The sequence below is a fragment of the Cebus imitator genome, unplaced genomic scaffold, assembly GCF_001604975.1.
Source record: "Cebus imitator isolate Cc_AM_T3 unplaced genomic scaffold, Cebus_imitator-1.0 Scaffold38, whole genome shotgun sequence".
Taxonomy (NCBI): domain Eukaryota; kingdom Metazoa; phylum Chordata; class Mammalia; order Primates; family Cebidae; genus Cebus; species Cebus imitator.
In genome coordinates this window covers 8,848,872-8,867,077 of record NW_016107353.1, presented here as the reverse complement: position 1 = coordinate 8,867,077, position 18,206 = coordinate 8,848,872, and the positions used below count along the sequence as shown (strand labels likewise).

Below are 18,206 nucleotides of genomic sequence, written 5' to 3'. Positions count from 1 at the left end.
CACACCAGCACTTGGGGAGGCCGTGGCGGGTGGACTGCTTGAGGCCAGAAGTTTGAGACCAGCCAGGCCAGCAGATCAAAACCCATCTCTACTAAAAATACAAAAATTAGTTGGTTATGGTGGTGTGCACCTGCAGTCCCAGTTACTTGGGAGGCTGAGGCATGAGAATTGCTTGACGCCAGGAGGCGGATGTTACAGTAAGCCAAGATTGCATCCAAGTGGGCGACAGAGCAAGACTGTCTCAGAAAAATTAAATTTGTATATATTTAGAGGGTACAAGTGCAGAATTCTTAGATGTACATTTTGCATAGCGGTGAAGCCTCGGCTTTTAGTGTACCCATCACCCAAATTGTGAGCATTGTTCCCAGTATGTAATTTTTCAACTCTCAATCTCCTCCCATCCTCCCACCTTCTATAGTCTCCAGTGTTTATACATACGTATGCCCATTGCTTCTCAGCTCCTACTTTAAGTGAGAACACGTGGTATTTGACTTTATGTTTCTGAGTTATTTCAGTTAGGATAAGGGCTTCCAGTTCTACCCATGTTGCTGGAAAAAACAGGATTTCGTTTTTTATGGCTAAATAGTACTCTGTGGCATGCATACACATACACGCACACACACATTTTCTTTAATCCTCTCGATGGCAGATCTACCGATTTTATCAGATATTCAAGATGAGAAAAATGTACTCTAAATCCTTCAACCTTGTCTCGTATCAAGAACATACTACAGATAGGGTGGAGTGGCTCTTGCCTGTAATCCTAGCACTTTGGGAGGCCAAGGATTGCCTGAAGCCAGTTCAAGATGAGCCTGGGCAACATAGTGAGACCTTGTATCTACAAAAAATACAAAAATTAGCCAGGCATGGTGGTGCACACCTATAGTCGCAGCTACTAAGGAGGCTGAGATAGAGGCTGCAGTGAGCCCTGATCATACCACTGCACTCCAGCCTCGGTGACAGAGTGAGACCCTGTCTCAAAAAAAAAAAAGAAACAACAAAAAACTAACAACAAAGCTACAACCTCCACCTCCCTGAACAGTTTCCACATCAGGACAGAGTGATCACTCTTCTCTGAACTTAGATTTATATTTTAGTGATCTAGCCTAACTGTAACATTTTACAGATGAGTAAACAAATATAGCACTTATCTGATTTGTCCAAAGTTGCTCTGACACAATTTGTATTCTGTGCAACTGAGATTTATTTCTATTTTATATGGCCTTCTTAAGAAGGCCTTTTCAAGAAGCCCTTTTCATGTTTCTCCTTCAGGTCGAAACTAAACCTCAGAGTTCTTCGAAACCGCAATTACTTTTACTGTCTTACATAAGCTAGCTGCCCAAATGTTTGCTGAGAACAGTGATAATCAGTGTCATATTGAGGGAGAGGAAGGAGGCTGGTTAGTGGGTACTGGTTTAGAGGTACTTTGTTAAGGAAGTATACGCACATTTTGAATAGGCAAAATATTATTGAGCTTAGATTTGGTAAAACACCACTTAAGGTCTGTTTGAGGAGAGTTCTGAGAAAAGAGTTCTCAGAATCCGAATTTCTCAAGAACCCTCTAGACAGCATTAAGGCAAAAAAGTCCTCTGTAGAATCAACTAAAAAAAGAAAAAATTAATGTCCAGTGATTGGGAAAGAGAATGAATGATAATGCCAGATTGAGTCAGCAACCCAATAAATTCAAATTTCAAGCCTACCACATCCAACCTATGTTGCCTTGGGCAAATTATTTAACTTTTCGGTGCCTTAATTTTCTCATGTCTGCCTACCTAAGGACTGTCGTGGGAAGATTAAATGCGTGTAAAGCGCTTAAGTCAGTACCTTACTCTTAAGGCACTCTTGTTATTAATACGAGAAGGTTTTTTTTTTTTTTTTGAGAAGGGAGGAAAGGGCGCAAAGTGGAATCCTCCTTGGTACATTTTTTGTTACAAGGTGATAAGATTCTGAAACAGAGGATATAGTCACAATGAGAACTGGAGTAAGAAGTGGTGGTGGGGACATCACATTTTACCGGAAGCGGAAGGGCTGAGACGTGTCAGACCTAGAACACACCCTCCATGGTGCATCTGAGAAGTCGGCGGCCGTCGAAGATTAGCACTAAATGCTATGAGCGCTTTTATGACAAAGGACACATCCTCTGGGGAAACTCAGAGCTTGGGAGCGGCCTCATTAGCGGGGGACGAGGGAGAGGGGGCTACCAACAGTCCCCTCGGGGTGACCGAGGGGCCGTTGAGGAAAGAGTGAGGTGAGAAGAAAATGGTGGCGCGACCTCTACCGTTTTGCCTTCACACTCTTTCTAGCCACAGCCCCGGCTGGAACGGTCACTTACTGGAAACTGCAGAGAAACAACCTATTTGGTCCGGCTTGACAGCCCCAACCGGACCGAGGGTGCCGAAGACCCAGCGCTACTAGCGCCGGGAAACCCAACGCCCGACGGGCAGGGCTGCGCGGGGATGAGACGCAGGGAACGTCAGAGCGCGCGCACGCGCAACAAACGACCGGAAATGTCCCACCTACGCCACAGAGTGGGGCGGGACAGAAGTGGCTCTTCCAGTTGCGGAGCCTTTGGTGGGGGCTGCGGGCACGGTGGGAGGGGAGGGCACCTGGAAGGGCGCGGGATTCAGGCTGAGGCTTTTCTGTCCGCGGCTGGACCCCTCGCGAAGCGTTTTCACGCACCTGTGAGGAACCTCACACCCTTGGGCTGATTTATTTCGTACATTGGCGCCAAATGGCAAAGATTTCCAGGGATTTGTTTGGGATTCCGTATTTTTGTAGATTTGCCAAGATTTGATAGTAGTACAATATTAAGGATTCCCATCCAGCAATATGGCTTTTATTATTATTATTATTATTCAGTTCTTTTCTTTAGGTAAAGCGTTGCAGTTTGCTTGGTGTTGTGCATGTTTAAGTTTTTCGTAGCTATTTTGTTGTTTTACTAATGGACTGTTAACCATTAGTACCCTTATATAAGTATGGTTTTTGATTGTTGACCTACCTGGTCACTTCACTAAACCTTCGTAATCTAATAATTTGACAGGCAATCCTCTTTAATTTGTAGGTAAGAGTTTGTCTGTAAATAACAATTTTGGCTTCTCCCAAGAATCCAATACAACCCTGAATAGTAGCCACAGAGGTACTTATTTCTTACCAGGAGTTATTTGGATTGCATCTAAGGTTTCATTCAAGATGTCTTCTGCAGATTTATGATGTGTGTGTGAGTGGGTGTATAGACAAATTGTGTTCTTTTTGTAGTTTACCAAGTTATTCCATTTTTTTTTTAATCAGCAAATGACAGATTTACCAAGTATTTTCACTATCAGTCTTTGAGAAGATTATATGGCTTTTTTCCACTACTCTACAATAAAATAACTACATTAATAGATTTTCTAATAGTGAGCCATCCTTACAATCCTGGTATGTTACTTTTTCAGTATATTGCTGGATGCAATCTGCTGTGTATTTAACTTTGGGTTTTCATGTATACACCTAAGTTAGGTTGGCTTATGGTTTTCTTTTGCTGTTCTTGTCTAGTTTTGATATCAGGTTGTGCTAGGAATCAGATTAACTTATTTTTATATGACCTGGAATAGACATAGCATGTGTGAATGATTCATTCCTTAGGTTTTGAAGAACTCATCTTTAAAGTCTTCTGGGTGTGGTGCCATCTTAATGGATAGTTTTGTTTTTTATATAACTTCCATGGTTGTTGATACGTATAATTTGTTCTTTTGCTTCTTGAGAAAAATAGTTTTAATTTTTCTAGAAAAGTATTTCAGCTACATTTGCTAACATTTTTTTAAAATCTCATATTGTTTTCAACCATTCTTATATGTTCTTATATATTCTTATATATTCTATTGGAGTCTTTTTCTTGATCATATTTACCGAACCAGCTTTTGGTTTTATAGATAAAATCTGTCTTAAAAGTAATTTCTCTTTCATTAATGTATGTCTTCATTAATTTATTACTTTGGATTTATTTTATTGTTTTCTAGAATTTTGAAAGCTTCACTTTCCTTTAAAATGTTTAATATGAAATATTACAAGAATATACAGTTACAGACAATAATATAATGAACACCTGTGAACCGACCATCTAGCTTTATCCCATTTTAACATTTTCTCGTATTTGTTTCAAATTTTAACATTCAGTTAGAGCTCCTTGTGAAACTGTCTGCAATCTCATTCTCCCTTTCTTCCCCTTTGGAATTAACTACTTCCTTGAATTTGGTATCTGTCATTCTCATGAAAGCTTTTATATATGATCCATATACATGTAGCAATGTTAAGTAACATACAGTACTGTTTTATGCTTTTTAAACCTAATATAAATGATATTCATGTCACTTGCTTCTGTCACTTATAATTATGTATGTAAAATTTACCCAGGTTGATTCCTGTAGTTCTAATTTTTTTTATTTTAACTACTGAATAGTATTCTATTGTATAACTATACCACCATTTCTCCATTCTCAAGTTGCTAGCAATTTAATAATTCCTGATTTCTATCACTGCAACATGAGTTAACGCTTGTATACAGCTTCTTAGACATATGGTAAAAATTTCTTTTACATAATATCTAGAAATGGAATTGCAAGGTGGAAGGGCTTGCACAGTTCAACTCTGATATTGCCAAATTGTTCTCCAGTGGTTATACCAGCTTACCCTTCCACCAGCAATGCAGGAGAGCTGCTGTTGCTCCACTCCATGCCAACACAGGTTATTTTTTTTTTGCCCTCCTTTTTTTTCCCCACTACAAACTACTGATAGTAAATTTTCTTGTACGTGTTTCCTGGTACACATGTGCAAGAGTTTCTCTGAATATATAGCTCATTCAGTTATTAGCTCCATTTTGTTTTTGGTATGTTTTTTAAAAGCATGTATATGTCCCCCTCATTTGAAATTTCCCTCTTAATAGTAACACTTAACTTATTCATGGATAGATCTCACTCATTGTATGTATCATGCTTCCTGTTCTCTTTTCTGCCTTTGGTTTGACAGTTTCTTTTTCCAATTTTTTCCCACTTTAGTGGTTTGAAAGTTATATTTGATTTTTATTCTATGAATAGTACTCTTCTAACTCATTTAAAGGTATATCATTATATGCATGTGTGTGTGTGTAGAAGTCATCAGTATCCATATGAGGCAGTCTGTGTAGTGGTTAAGACTGGAGACTGTGAGGCCAGACTACCTGGATTCAAGTCCTAGCACTACCACTTTTTAGCTGAGTAACCTAGAGCTTATTACATAAACTCTCTGTGCCTCAGTTGTTTCATTTGTAAAGTGGAGATAAAATAGCATATACCTCATGAGGTTGTAAGATCAATGTGTTAATATATGTAACATTCTTAGGGCAGTGCCTAGTACTTGGATCTCTTCACCATTTTTTTCATCTATGGAATGGGCAGAAGACCTGCCTATCAGAGTTGTTATAAAAATTGCAGTGCATTATTGTATGTATTCATTCAGCTTAATACACTATTTGAGCACCTACTATGCACTTTTGAATTAGATATGGTTCTTGGCTTCAATGATCTCATAAGGGAACAGACATGAAATGCAATTTCAATATGATTTAACCTTAAATACTCTTCCCAAGTCCTCTCATGTCCCCCTTCTAATCTACTCTCCACACAAGAGAGAAAACGTTAATCAGATCATGCACCCTCTGCCAAAAACATGTTAACTTTCATTATACTTTACATAAACCATAAACTTCTCACAATGGCCTGAGCCCTCAGATTCTAAACCCTATGCCTCCCTCTCTAACCTCCTCAACTCTCATTCTCTTGATGTCTACAGCACTCCTACCACCTATCCTTTTCTCGGTTCCTTGAGCCAACACTCTTCAGTACCCTGTGCCCGGATACTGATACACCCTGATAGCTCTTCCCATAGCTGACTCATCTTTCAGATCTCAGCTTGATTAGGTCAGACTGTTAGTTACGAACAACAGGATCCACTCTGGTTGAGAAAGAAAAGGACTTTAACAATATCTTGTAGTTTGCACACTCTCCAGAAGAGCCAGAGGCCAAATGTGGAAAACAACAGTACCCAGACACACTGGAGGATCTTTCGAATTCCCTCCTCTCTCTTCTTTAATTCTCTCCAATCCTTATGTAGATCTGTTCAGCTATTCTCCATAAACCTTTCCCTTAGAGGTCACCTTTCAAATGTGTTTCTGCCTGTTCTCTTATTTTGCATCATAAACATTCAGAACACGTCTGAGAGGTATAATTTCTTAGGGCACTGGGGAAAGAAGTTGAAAGGCAAAGTCTTTTGTCAGTCCGGAGGCTGGGAACATTTACACACTGATCATTTTTCTGTACCACTTGTGATTGACCTACAGATTAGAAGTCTGAGGAGGACAGGGTCAATAGCTGTTCTATTTGTAACTCACACAATCTGACAAATATGTAGTCAACATTTGTTTTCCAGAAAAAGAAAAGTTGAGCAATTGAGATATGCGCAAGGAAGTAAGCAGCACAGAGCAAGGACTCTTGACATAGTGAAGGTGAAACCGAACTTTGCAGAAATTATGACAGCCAATTATGTCAGTGAAAGAGATCTGACCTAACCAACTCCATCTCACTTCTAACCCCCAAGCTGTTCTTGTGCATTTCTGAGTATAGGCAGAAAAACTTTGGGAGAAACTTATAGTTTTACTTTGAAACAAAGATGACAACAGTTCTATCCCAAAACAAACCTCCTTACTGCCTGGGGACTCGACTGCCTTTGTAGGACTAACCAGTTAGCCACAGATTAGAAATTATTGTTTAGGAGTCATAGAGTTAGAGGCTATGAGTCTAAGCCTCCCTAATTGCTCCTAGGGATAACATCACTATTATAAAACCTAGGATTGGTGCTCAAGGTATTTTCAGACCCCACACTGGATGGATCAGCTGGTCCTACCCAGATCGATGGTCTTGTGGCTTCCACTCAGTAACTGACTCAGCACTAGAGAACAACTTTGACTCACCATTTCCTGGGGGACCAGTCAGCACTCCCCACTACCTGCCCCCCACCCATGAGATTATCCTTAACCCCAGTTTTTAAATTTTTAGGAGACTGATTTGAGCAATAATAAAACTGGGGTCTCCTGTGCAAACCAGCTGTGTGAATTAAATTCTTTCTCTATTGCAATTTATTTGTCTTGATAAACCAGCTCTATCTGGACAATGGGCAAAATGAACCCAATGGGCAGTTACAAAGGGTGAAATGTGGGAGTGGGATTACAGATTAAAGGAACCTTTAGGAAGGATTCCCAGAGAAGATGAGGCCAAAGCAGACTCTTGAAGGGCAAGAATTATCCAGGCAAAGAAGGTAAAAATAAAGAAGAGTATTCCAGGCCAGACATGGGGGCTCACACCTGTAATCACAGCTCTTTGGTAGGCTGGAGCAGACGGATCACTTGAACCCAGGAATTTGAGACCAGCCTAGGCAACATGGTAAAACCCCATCTCTACAGAAAATACAAAAAAAATTAGCCAGGCATGGTGTTGCAAGCCTGTAGTTCCATCTACTTGGGAGGCAGAGGTGGAAGGATCACCTGAATCCAGGGAGGTCAAGGCTGCAGTCAACTGTAATTGCACCACTGCACTGCAGCCTGGGTGACAGACTAAGGCCCTATCTAAAAAATTAAAAAAAAAAAAAAAAAAAAGTATTCCAGACAGACATGTAGCACAAGCTCAGACAAATGTCAGCTAGCTTGGGGTGGTTGCTACATGCAAAGCAGAAATGTCAGAAGGTGAGGCTGGAATGGTAGAAGTGGTCACGGAAGGCCTTGTATGCCACTCCATGGAGGCTGGGCTTTTTCCTATGGGCTATGAAGCCACAGTGTGGATGAGGTCAGAGTCATACTCAGATTTGAGATAGATCATCAGGTGACAGTGTAAAGGTTGGATTTCAAAGAGGCAAAACTAAAAATAGGAAGAATAGTTATGAGTTAAAAAATAATGTAGACCTGAAATAGAACAGTAGCACTGAGCAGGGGTAAGTAGTAGGAATACTTCTAAAGAAATTATTTGGAGGTCAAATTGGCAGTGCAGGGTAGGTTACTGGATGGGGAAGGTGGGGGAAGAATCTAGAATAGTGTCCAAACTTTTGGCTTGGACAATGATGTCACTGAGGTAGAAGAAATGGAGGAGTAATAGGTTGGCAGCGTTGGGGAAGGTGGGAAGATTTCCAGTTCAGTATGGTGAAGTGGTCCTTAAAGTCCCCATGGGACTCCTAAATTTAGGTGTTCAGCAGGTACTCAGATGTAGGAGTCTGTATCTCATGGCAAAGACCAGGGTCAGAGATGCAGACTTGAGGAGAGAGCAGCATGGGGGTGATAGTGAGTTCACAAGGACTATGGGAATGGTCTGGGAGCAGCTACTATTCCCAGGCTGGCATTTGGCCCTGTTGACATTCTTTTCTCTTCCCACTTTCTTTGGTGTTTCTCTTACCTCTGATCATTCCTTCTGCAAATGCTTTGCAGGCTCTTCTTTGTCTTCCCATAGAATGTGTTATTCCTGTGTGATTTCACCATCGGGGACCCCTACTGTGCCTCCATCAAACCTTTATCTCCAGCCAGCTCGGAATACTTAGTAGGTTTTTTTTTTTTTGGAGACAGAGTCTCACTCTGTCACCAGGCTGGAGTGCAGTTGCACAATCTCAGCTCGCTGCAACCTCCGCCTCCTGGGTTCAAGTGATTATCCTGCCTCAGCATCCCGAGTAGCTGGGATTACAGGCGCAAGCCACCACACTGAGCTAATTTTTGTATTTTTAGTAGAGACAGAGTTTCACCATGTTGGCCAGGATGGTCTTATCTCTTGACCTCATGATCCACCCACCTTGGCCTCCCAAAGTGCTGGGATTACAGGCCTGGGCCACCGTGCCGGGCCTCCAGCTCAGAATTCTTATATAAGATTGAGATGTATATCTCCAACTGCTTTTTTTTTTATTTTTGAGATGGAGTTTCGCTCTTATTGCCCAGGCTGGAGTGCAATGGCACAATCTCGGCTCACTGCAACCTCTGCCTCCTGGGTTCAAGTGATTCTCCTGTCTCAGCCTCCCGAGTAGCTGGGATTACAGGCATCCACCACCACACCCAGCTAATTTCATATTTTTTACTAGAGATGGCATTTCTCCATGTTGGCTGGTCTCGAACTTCCAACCTCAGGTGATCCGCCCACCTCAGTCTCCAAAGTGCCGGGATTACAGGTGTGAGCCACCACGCCCAGCCTCCAACTGCTGTCTAAGAGAAGAGGTAGTCAGTAGTGTGGACTGATTATCCAGGGACCACATGAAGGGTTTGTACCTCACTGTCCTATTAGCTTGTATTCAGGACTGGCACTGTGAATTGATCCTGGCTGTGACTATCTCTTGTTTCTCTGAAAATACCAAATGTGGAAATCGGGTCAGATTTCAGACCTGTTAATAAGCATTAATACGCACCTCCACACACACTCCCACTGTAATCCTTCTGTAACTTTCTCAAGGATATTAACTCCCCCTTTATGCTTAGCACATTGTTATCTTTTTATCAGGAACCAAAATTAACCCAAAATGGAAACAAAAATTTAAATCTTATTGATACAGAAGAAAAATTACTATTTCATTCATAAAAGGAAAAATAGTTTACATGGATATACCTTGTTTTAAACAAAAATCACAACTCTTGTTTTGTGAAAAAGGGGTGCTTTTTGCTGTAGAACTCCTTGTTCTGGGATCGCTTATCATTATTTCAATGATGAAGGAACTCTGAACTCCTAAGCAAACCATGCCATGACATACTTTCTACACATGCACAAAAGTTGGATAAAACACAAAACCAGCATTTTGACAAATTCACTTTAAAATGTTTTCCACATCAACTACTTAAAAGAAGTTACAACAATATGATCTTCCACTGCCCAGGAAGATACAGTGAACTTGGATATGATGAAGAACATTAAAAACAAACACACTGAGCACCTGGTTCTGGCTGTGTGGGCTACAGAAATGTTTCCTGAGTTTGTTTCAGGTGATGTGTTGAGCATCAACTGTGCACAGTTCACCAACAGCAACACTCTGGTTCTTTAGTATGTTCCTAATGTGAACCTATTTCTTTGAATTTAATCATCTGGGATGACTGCTGCAGTATGAGTCTTTAGCATTTTGAAAATCCCTCAGAAGAGTGCTTGCTTTGGCAGCACAAATGCTGAAAATCCCACAGGAGAGATTAAGAAGGTTCCTCTTCCCAGAAGACACTCATATAACTCACGCTTCTTCTATAGGGCTAACTGTTCAGAAATTGTAAGGTGCATGGTCATTACCAGGTGAGCAGCTCTGCAGGGGCCCATGGCCCATACGCATCCCTGCGTGTCCAGGAGAGGCAGCCTGTATATGAGCAGTAGGAAGTGGCATAACAATGCAGAAGGGCTCAAGGCAACTTGGCATTTTTTTGTGGTCAAACTCGGGCTCATCAAGAGTCATATGGACTCATCTCAATTTGTATATACACCTTCAGACCCATACAGATAGATGTATAAAAACATGATCATTTCTGTTCTTCACACAGTACTTAGAATTCTGACAAGAAATATTACAAGTTTATATAAATGCCCATTTGCATATCAGCTTACAAATTCAAAAGTTCTCAGAGGCTGGGCGCGGTGGGCCACGCCTGTAATCTCAGCACCTTGGGAGGCTGAGGCAATGGATCACTTGAGGTCAGGAGTTTGCGACCATCTTGGCCAACATGGCGAAACCCTGTCTCTAATAAGAATACAACCAGGTGTGGTGGCGGACACCTGTAATCCCAGCTACTCAGGAGGCTGAGGCAGGAAAATCACTTGAACCCAGGAGGTGGAGGTTGCAGTGAGCTGAGATTGTGCCATTGCATTCCAGGCTGGGTGACAGAGCGACACTTTGACTCAAAAAAGAAAGTTCTCAGAGAATAGGAAATACTGTTTTAGCCATCAGCTTTGGCTGAGAGTACTTCTGACACCCACAGGAAACTGCAAAGGTTTTCTCCCCAAGTTGTAAATTCCTTTTATCCATTTATGACATTTTCTCTATCATGTACTAAATTCTATCCATCTTCACATTGATTTATTATTGTTATCAAAATACATTCAAACTGTTTATATACATACACATATAGGTGGATATGTGTATATATATATATGTGTATATATATGTACATATATATTTATTTGGTTGAATCTTATGAAACTGCTAATTTTTGACCACATTTGACCTATGAAATTAGTTTTTTTCATAGGGTTGAACCTAATGAAATCTGAACCGTAGCTGGCTGGCTATATCTTATATATTACTAAGCAGTACTTTCTGCTTTACTTCAGGGAGAATGAAAATCCTTACCCCATTCACCAGTTCTTGTGTGGCCTTGCAAAATTGTGCTTGCAAACTGCTAATGAATTTCATAAAAATACTTAGAGGTATAGTAATTTCCATGTATTTAGCATTTAACTGGAAAAAAAAAAAGGTCGAAACTGAGCATGTTATCTTTGTAACTACATCACCCACTACTTACCTGGAACAGCCTACCTTATCTTTATAAAGACGGCTTTTGCAGGCTGAGGCCAGGTCTAGAATCAACAGGCCAAACAATAAAATATCAAAGCATTTCAACTGGGAATTCTGCTGCCTCTATGTCCTCCATAACATTCAATATTTAGAGTGCCTGAGACACTGCGCTAAACACCAGTAAAAGAGAAACGCCCCGAAAACTTCAAGAAACTTACCATCTTTCAAGAAATATAAAAATATAAATAATAGGGTATTCTAGGTGTTTTAACTTTCAAACTGGGACAGAGTAAAATGTAAAAAGACAGCACTTCAGAAGTTTTAAACTGACTTCAAAGGAAAAAGGCAAATACAAATGTGCTTTGAGTCTAAATCCAGGTCAATATGATAATCAAATGTGCTCTCCTCCATGGTTCTGGCCCCAAGAAATCCTCTTATCACCCCATAAACAGTGACTAGAGATCCTCCAGGTCAGTTAAGTCCACGGCCACTTTGAAGAACAGAGTGTCATCTTTAATGTAGGTGTTCCTGGCATTCTCCAAAACAGAATGAGCCACAAAGCGGGGACAGCCAGACGCAATGTTCATCTCCCCATCAGGTCTTTTAAAGCTGCTGCTATTGGGGTCAGCCTTGAAGGTCTCCATAATGTGGTTCTTTTTGCCACTCTGGTCCAGAAGCATCAGGGTTACCCTCTGCCTGAATGGCCACTGCAACAATGAGTCAAACTCTCCTCGCATGACCACAAAGTACAGGGACAGGTGTGTCCCCTTCCCAGACCCATCCCCATTCAGGTATGCTCTAGCACAGAGCCGGTAGCCACAGTGGCTGGTGTAGAAAGACTGGCTGAAGATGGACACTGTGTGCCCATCCACCGCCTCCCTCTTCTTCATCTTGTAATCTGTCACCTTCCAAATGAGCTTTCCATTATAGCAAGTACCCTCCAGCAATTTAAATCGCTCTTCATTTTTATTCAGCTGTGCTTTATGAATATTAATGTGGGTATCATGTTTGTTAGTTTCCTCTTCTAAAACAGCTGCAAATAAGGAAAAAAAAAAAAGGTTGCATACGCCTAAAACATATACTTAGAATTTTCCCAAAGTGGAATTTGGGAATTCTGGTATCTTAAAGATGACCCGAATTCAGTGTCCGAAAATGGAGCATTTATTGTAATAATACTAACTCAGGAAATATCATGTCTCGGCACACTGCCTCCAAGGAAACCTGGATGTGTACTCAAACTCACTGAAGTGTAGAGAAGACACACTGAGCATTCAACTAGCGTGAATCAGCATGCTGAGCCCCATACTTTTCCAACTAGAATGCTTTTAAATAGTCAAACCCTTTTATATTTTTCCATACCTAAACAATGATCCCACCATATCTCTCCCTGCGCTTTCTCATTATTTTCCACTCTTCTTAAAAGTCATCAATCCCTGTTGGAATTTGCAGTCCTGTTTCCAGTCTTGGAATTTCCTAGCCCAGTCCCCCAACCCCGCTCATGGTCCTTCCTCATTTTTGCCTGAGTAGCTAGAAATCTCACGACGCTCTCACAAATAGCAGATTCCGCCATTATTTATCCTGGACAGATGTGACTCTCTATTTGGCTAGATGTTTGTTTCATGAACACATGCAGACAAATGAGTCACCAAAAGAGAAATAAGATATCAGACATACCTAATCTTTGATCATTGTATTCTAGCAGGGTAATTTTCTGTTTCACTGTATCAACTGCTTCCATCAAAGGCCTCAGGTCAAATTCATTTTGTTGCTGTTTAACAGTTTGTGATAATTGATGCATTTGAGCTTCTAGCAAAGCCAACTTGTCAATGTGACTGGCAAAAACCTTTCATTACAAAATGGATCATGATGTTTAAAAAATTAGTTACTATTTTAGTAATTCATTAACTTTTTTTTTCAATTCAAACATATCACATTTAATCAATCAATTAACAGGATGAAAAATACAAGTCCAGAAAATAAAATTCAATGAGGATCACAGAGAAATAAGCCACGTAATTATCTTCCTCCTCCTCCTCTCTTACCACAGCTCCTGTTCTAAATGTTTGAACTTCTCTTTATCTAATTTTTATCCTCCCTTTGAAATTTCCCTCTGCTTGGTTCTCTAATCCATCTTTATATATTTATTTTCATGTTCTCTCTCCTCTTGCCCTATCACTTCTTTCTCTTCTTAGAGGCCAGTCTCCTGATTCACTCCTGCTCTGCCAGAAGGTGGAGAATGAGAGGGAATAGGCCCACCTGCTCTGGCCTGAGCTCTACAGGTGGTACAGAAGGCCCTGAGTAAGGCCTAAACGCCTGACTGCTCTCTCAGGTGGAAAAGATTAATAAAACTACTCCTTCCTTTCTGTGTGTGTGTATATACAAGGTATGGCTATTCAGAGTACCCATTTTATTTTTTCACTTTCAGTATTTGATAAATTACATGGGGAATTCAATACTTTAGTATATAATAGACTTTGTGTTAGATGACTGCCCAACTGTAGGCTAACGTAAGTGTTCTGAGCGCATTTAAGGTATACTTGGCTAAGCTATGATTAACAGGTTAGGTGTACTAAATATATTTTTGACATGATATTTTCAACTTAATGGGTTTATCAGGACATGACTCCATTGTAAGTCAAGGAGCATCTGTACATATATATGTATATACACATATGCATATATCTTACATATATATTTCACATACATATATATTGTATGTATATGTGGGGGGTATGTATGTATGTAATGTGCTGGACAAATATGGAAATGATAGGGCCTAGATTTTCTGGGATAATCTAAGTTTCAAACATATTTCCTATACCACATGTCTTGAAATCTTTTTCACTATAAATTTTATAATCATGATAAAGATGTTATTCATCAGAATTCATTTATGGTTACTTAACATTCATAATTTACAAAGTACTTCTTTTTGCTATATTTTAGTGGATGTTTAAAGCATTTTCTTCTCAAGGGAATTAATATTTCACTTGTTGACTACAAAATACAGGACTACAGATGCTCTCAATGACTCTGCAATCAAATGATTAATATTGGCCCAACATTAATTAAAACTCTAATGGCTATAAATTATATAGAAGTGTTGTATCAATGTTAAAGTTACTGGGGTTGTGTAAAAGAAGATCTTTATTCTGAGGAAATATATACTGAAGTATTAATATGTAGAGGTAAAGGGCAATAATATACACAGTGTACTCTCAAATGGTTTAGCAAGCGCACATGCGCGTGCACACACACATCGGGGAAGGGGCAGCAGCAGGGAGCATGAATGATGAAGCAAACAGCACAGAATGTTGACCATGAGTGAATCTGGGTGGAGGTTATACAAGTGTTCTTAGCACCATCTTATTCTTACAGCTTTTCTGTATATTTTAAATTATTTCTATTTAAACAGTTAAAAGAAAAATTCTCACTGCAATTGAAAGCCAAATCTTGGCTTTCAACAGAAAGGCCACTTCTTACCTGGATGTTTGAGAGGAAGCTTCCATTTCTGCCAAAAAACTGTGTATACTGCTTGAACTCCTTTTCAATTTTACTTATAGTTTCTTCTAGCTGCTGGATTTTACTTTCTTTCTGTCCTAGGCTCTTGTGTAGGCCAGAAATCTAATAACAGGAATGTGAGGAAAAATAAGGCCATTGAATGTAACGGCATGCATGTAAGTTAAAATCGTACTTGCAGCTAGGAAAGTATCTAGGAAAAAAATACATATTTATTTCTAGGAAAATATTTATAGATAGAGTCCTACATAATTGTAGGAAGATTTTTTTTTTTTTTTTGAGACGGAATGTTACTCTGTTGCCCAGGCTAGAGTACAGTGGCGTGATCTCAGCTCACTGTAACCTCTGCCTCCTGGGTTCAAGCGATTCTCCTGCCTCAGCCTCCCAAGTAGCTGGGACTACAGGCATGCACCACCACACCTAGCTAATTTTTGTATTTTTAGAAGAGATAGGGTTTCACCATGTTGGCCAGCATAGTCTCAATCTCCTGACCTTGTGATCCGCCCGCCTCAGCCTCCCAAAGTTCTGGGATTACAGGCCTGAGCCACCGTTCCTGGCTGTAGGAAGATATTTACAGGTGGTTCCAAAAAGGCACATCCACAGAATTTCTCATCAGCCTTTTCTATACCTATCCTACAATGATGGTTCATCTAATGACAGACATCACTTGACTGAATTTACTTAACTAGTTCTCTTCATTCATTCAACATGCACTTGTTAAGCAACCACAGAAGCCAGGCACAGCAGAACATACCTGTAATCCAAGATACCTGGAAGGCTGATGGGGGAGGATCACTTGAGCCCAGGAGATTGAGTCCAGCCTGGGTAACATAGTGACACCTTGGCTCTTAAAGCAAAATAAAAGTAGGCTGGGCGTGGTGGCTCACACCTGTAATCCCAACACTTTGGGAGGCTGAGGCTGGTGGATCACTTGAGGTTGGGAGCTTAAGACCAGCCTAACCAACATGGAGAAACCCCATCACTACTAAAAAATACAAAAAAATTAGCTGGGCATGGTGGCTCACGCCTGTAATCCCAGCTACTTGGGAGGCTGAGGCAGGAAAATTGCTTGAACCCAGGAGGCAGAGGTTGCTGTGAGCCAAGATAGCACCATTGCACTCCAGCCTCGGCAACAAGAGCAAAACTCCATCTCAAAAATATAAACAAATAAATAAATAAAACTAAGAGTACTGATCACCATACCACATTAAATCCTATATGCATAGTATCAATAATAATAATAGCAAAAATTTGCTGTCTGTCATACCCTTTTATTCATTAGCTCTTGTACGCCTCAAAGAACCCTACGAGTTGCATGAATACTAGACTCATTTTTCAGTTAAGGAAACAGAGGTACAGAGTTTAAGTAACCCATCAGCATACAACCCAGCAAGTGATAGGCAAAACATGTGGGTAGCATATTGACAGATATAATCTACTTGAGGGAAACAACTAGATACCTAAAGCTGATCCTAGACAGCTCTTCTCTTATTCCCACATCCATTCAATCCGCAACAGGTGCCAACTTTAACTTTTACTGACAATAGAAAGAAAAAGACTCACATCCATTTCTCATTTCAGCACTAGCTTCAGTCTTCATTATTTCTCCCTTGGGCTACTACAGTAGCTTTCTAACTGGTCCTGCTCCACCGGTTCTACCCACAACACACGCTAGAACATAAGCTCCATGGGAGCCGGGACTGGCATGAATCTCACAGTCCACTATGACCCCAGCAACTGGACTGGTGCCTGGCACCTGTAGGTGCTTGATAAATGTTTGTTAAATGAATGAACAGCATGAATGCTCCCCCTGGCTTTAGTCTTGTTCTCCTTCAATTTGTACTCCATACTGTGACCAGAATAATATTAAGAGAAAAATCTGGTCTTGAGCATTCCCTGCATAAAGGTCTCTAGCGGCTTGCTTTTATAGGTGACACTGGGCCCTACATGACCTGACCCTGGCTATACTTTCAGCCTCAAGCCCATTCACATTCTATATGCATCCTTGCCCAGCAAGACCACACAACTCTTATTTCCCATCAGGCCCTGCTCTCTCAGACACTCCTCTATTCATCTAAAAACTACCACTTTTTAAGCCTCCACTCACAGGCACATCCTCTTGGAAATATTCCTTACTAGTACCACCCACCCAGACCACCTCTCAAGTTCCATGATACCCTGTTCACATTCTAGTGCATAAATCATCATTATCACACTTATAACTTGCTTTTTGTTGTTGTTTTGGTCTTCTCCTCCACAAAATTGTTTCTTGAGACTACATCTGCTTATTTCTTTATCCTCAGAGCCTAGGACAGTGCCTGGCACAGAAAAGGCATTTGATACATGTTTTATGAATGAATACACAAATGGCTGAGAGAATCATTTGATCTCTGGCCCTAGAATCCTTTATTTAGACCCTTAGAGCTGACTTCTCCCTACCTGCCTGACCAAAAGCAAACTCCTTGTCTCTCTGTGCCCCCTCACCTCTAACCTGCTCCAGTTCTGTAGGCCAATCTCAGTTAATATCATTACCATGTCCCCGTTTACTCAGCTTACTACATGAGGTTTACAACCTCAGAATGTCTCTTGATGCTCTCTTTCCAGCCCACTGACATGGCCTTGGTTGAGCCTTCACCATCACCACCACCACCTCCAGCATCTTGCTTCCACCTACTACTGAAGTGCTTCTTGTGTGTTAGGCATTGTGCGACTAGCTTAACCATCATCACAATCCCATTTACAAATGAGGAAACTTGGGATGAGAGATGAAGTAGTTTGTCCAAATTCATATGGCTAGTGTGCAGCCTGGCTGCAAACGCAGGCATTCTGGCTCCAGAGCCTTCACTGTTATCAATTGCCATGCTATTACCAACTGCCTTGCTTTTAAAAAACAAACAAAGCCCTTTGGGAGGCTGAGGCAGGCAGATGGTTTGAGCTCACGGGACCAGCCTGGGCAACATGGCGAAACCCTGTCTCTACAAAAAAATACAAAAATAGCCGGGTGCAGTGGCTCACACCTGTAATCCTAGCACTTTGGGAGGTCGAGGTGGGTGGATCACGAGGGTCAGGAGTTCAAGACCAGCCTGGCCAAGATGGTGAAACCTTGTCTCTACTAAAAATTTTTTAAAAATTAGCTGGGCGTGGTGGCACGTGCCTGTAATCCCAGCTAC

The 18,206-nt window shown here is 40.9% G+C and overlaps 1 protein-coding gene and 1 long non-coding RNA gene across 8 annotated transcripts in view; one reads left to right on the top strand and one right to left on the bottom strand.

The window, feature by feature from the left end:
- The first annotated feature begins 2,563 nt into the window (after nt 1-2,563).
- Nucleotides 2,564-14,595, top strand: LOC108302144. The gene is made up of 3 exons (XR_005199675.1): nt 2,564-2,872; nt 13,710-13,900; nt 14,528-14,595. It is a non-coding gene; the product is annotated as an uncharacterized LOC108302144 (long non-coding RNA).
- The window catches only part of TRAF5 (TNF receptor associated factor 5), a 51,674-nt gene continuing 43,291 nt past the window's right edge, over nt 9,824-18,206 (bottom strand). For all 7 annotated transcript variants that reach the window (XM_037737401.1, XM_037737402.1, XM_037737403.1 and 4 more), the window contains 3 exons: nt 15,001-15,141; nt 13,192-13,360; nt 9,824-12,550 (listed from right to left, as the gene is read on the bottom strand). In XM_037737401.1, the coding sequence (XP_037593329.1) occupies nt 11,973-12,550; nt 13,192-13,360; nt 15,001-15,141 (888 nt within the window). In that variant the 3' untranslated portion in view covers nt 9,824-11,972. The remainder of the gene's footprint in view (nt 12,551-13,191; nt 13,361-15,000; nt 15,142-18,206) is intronic.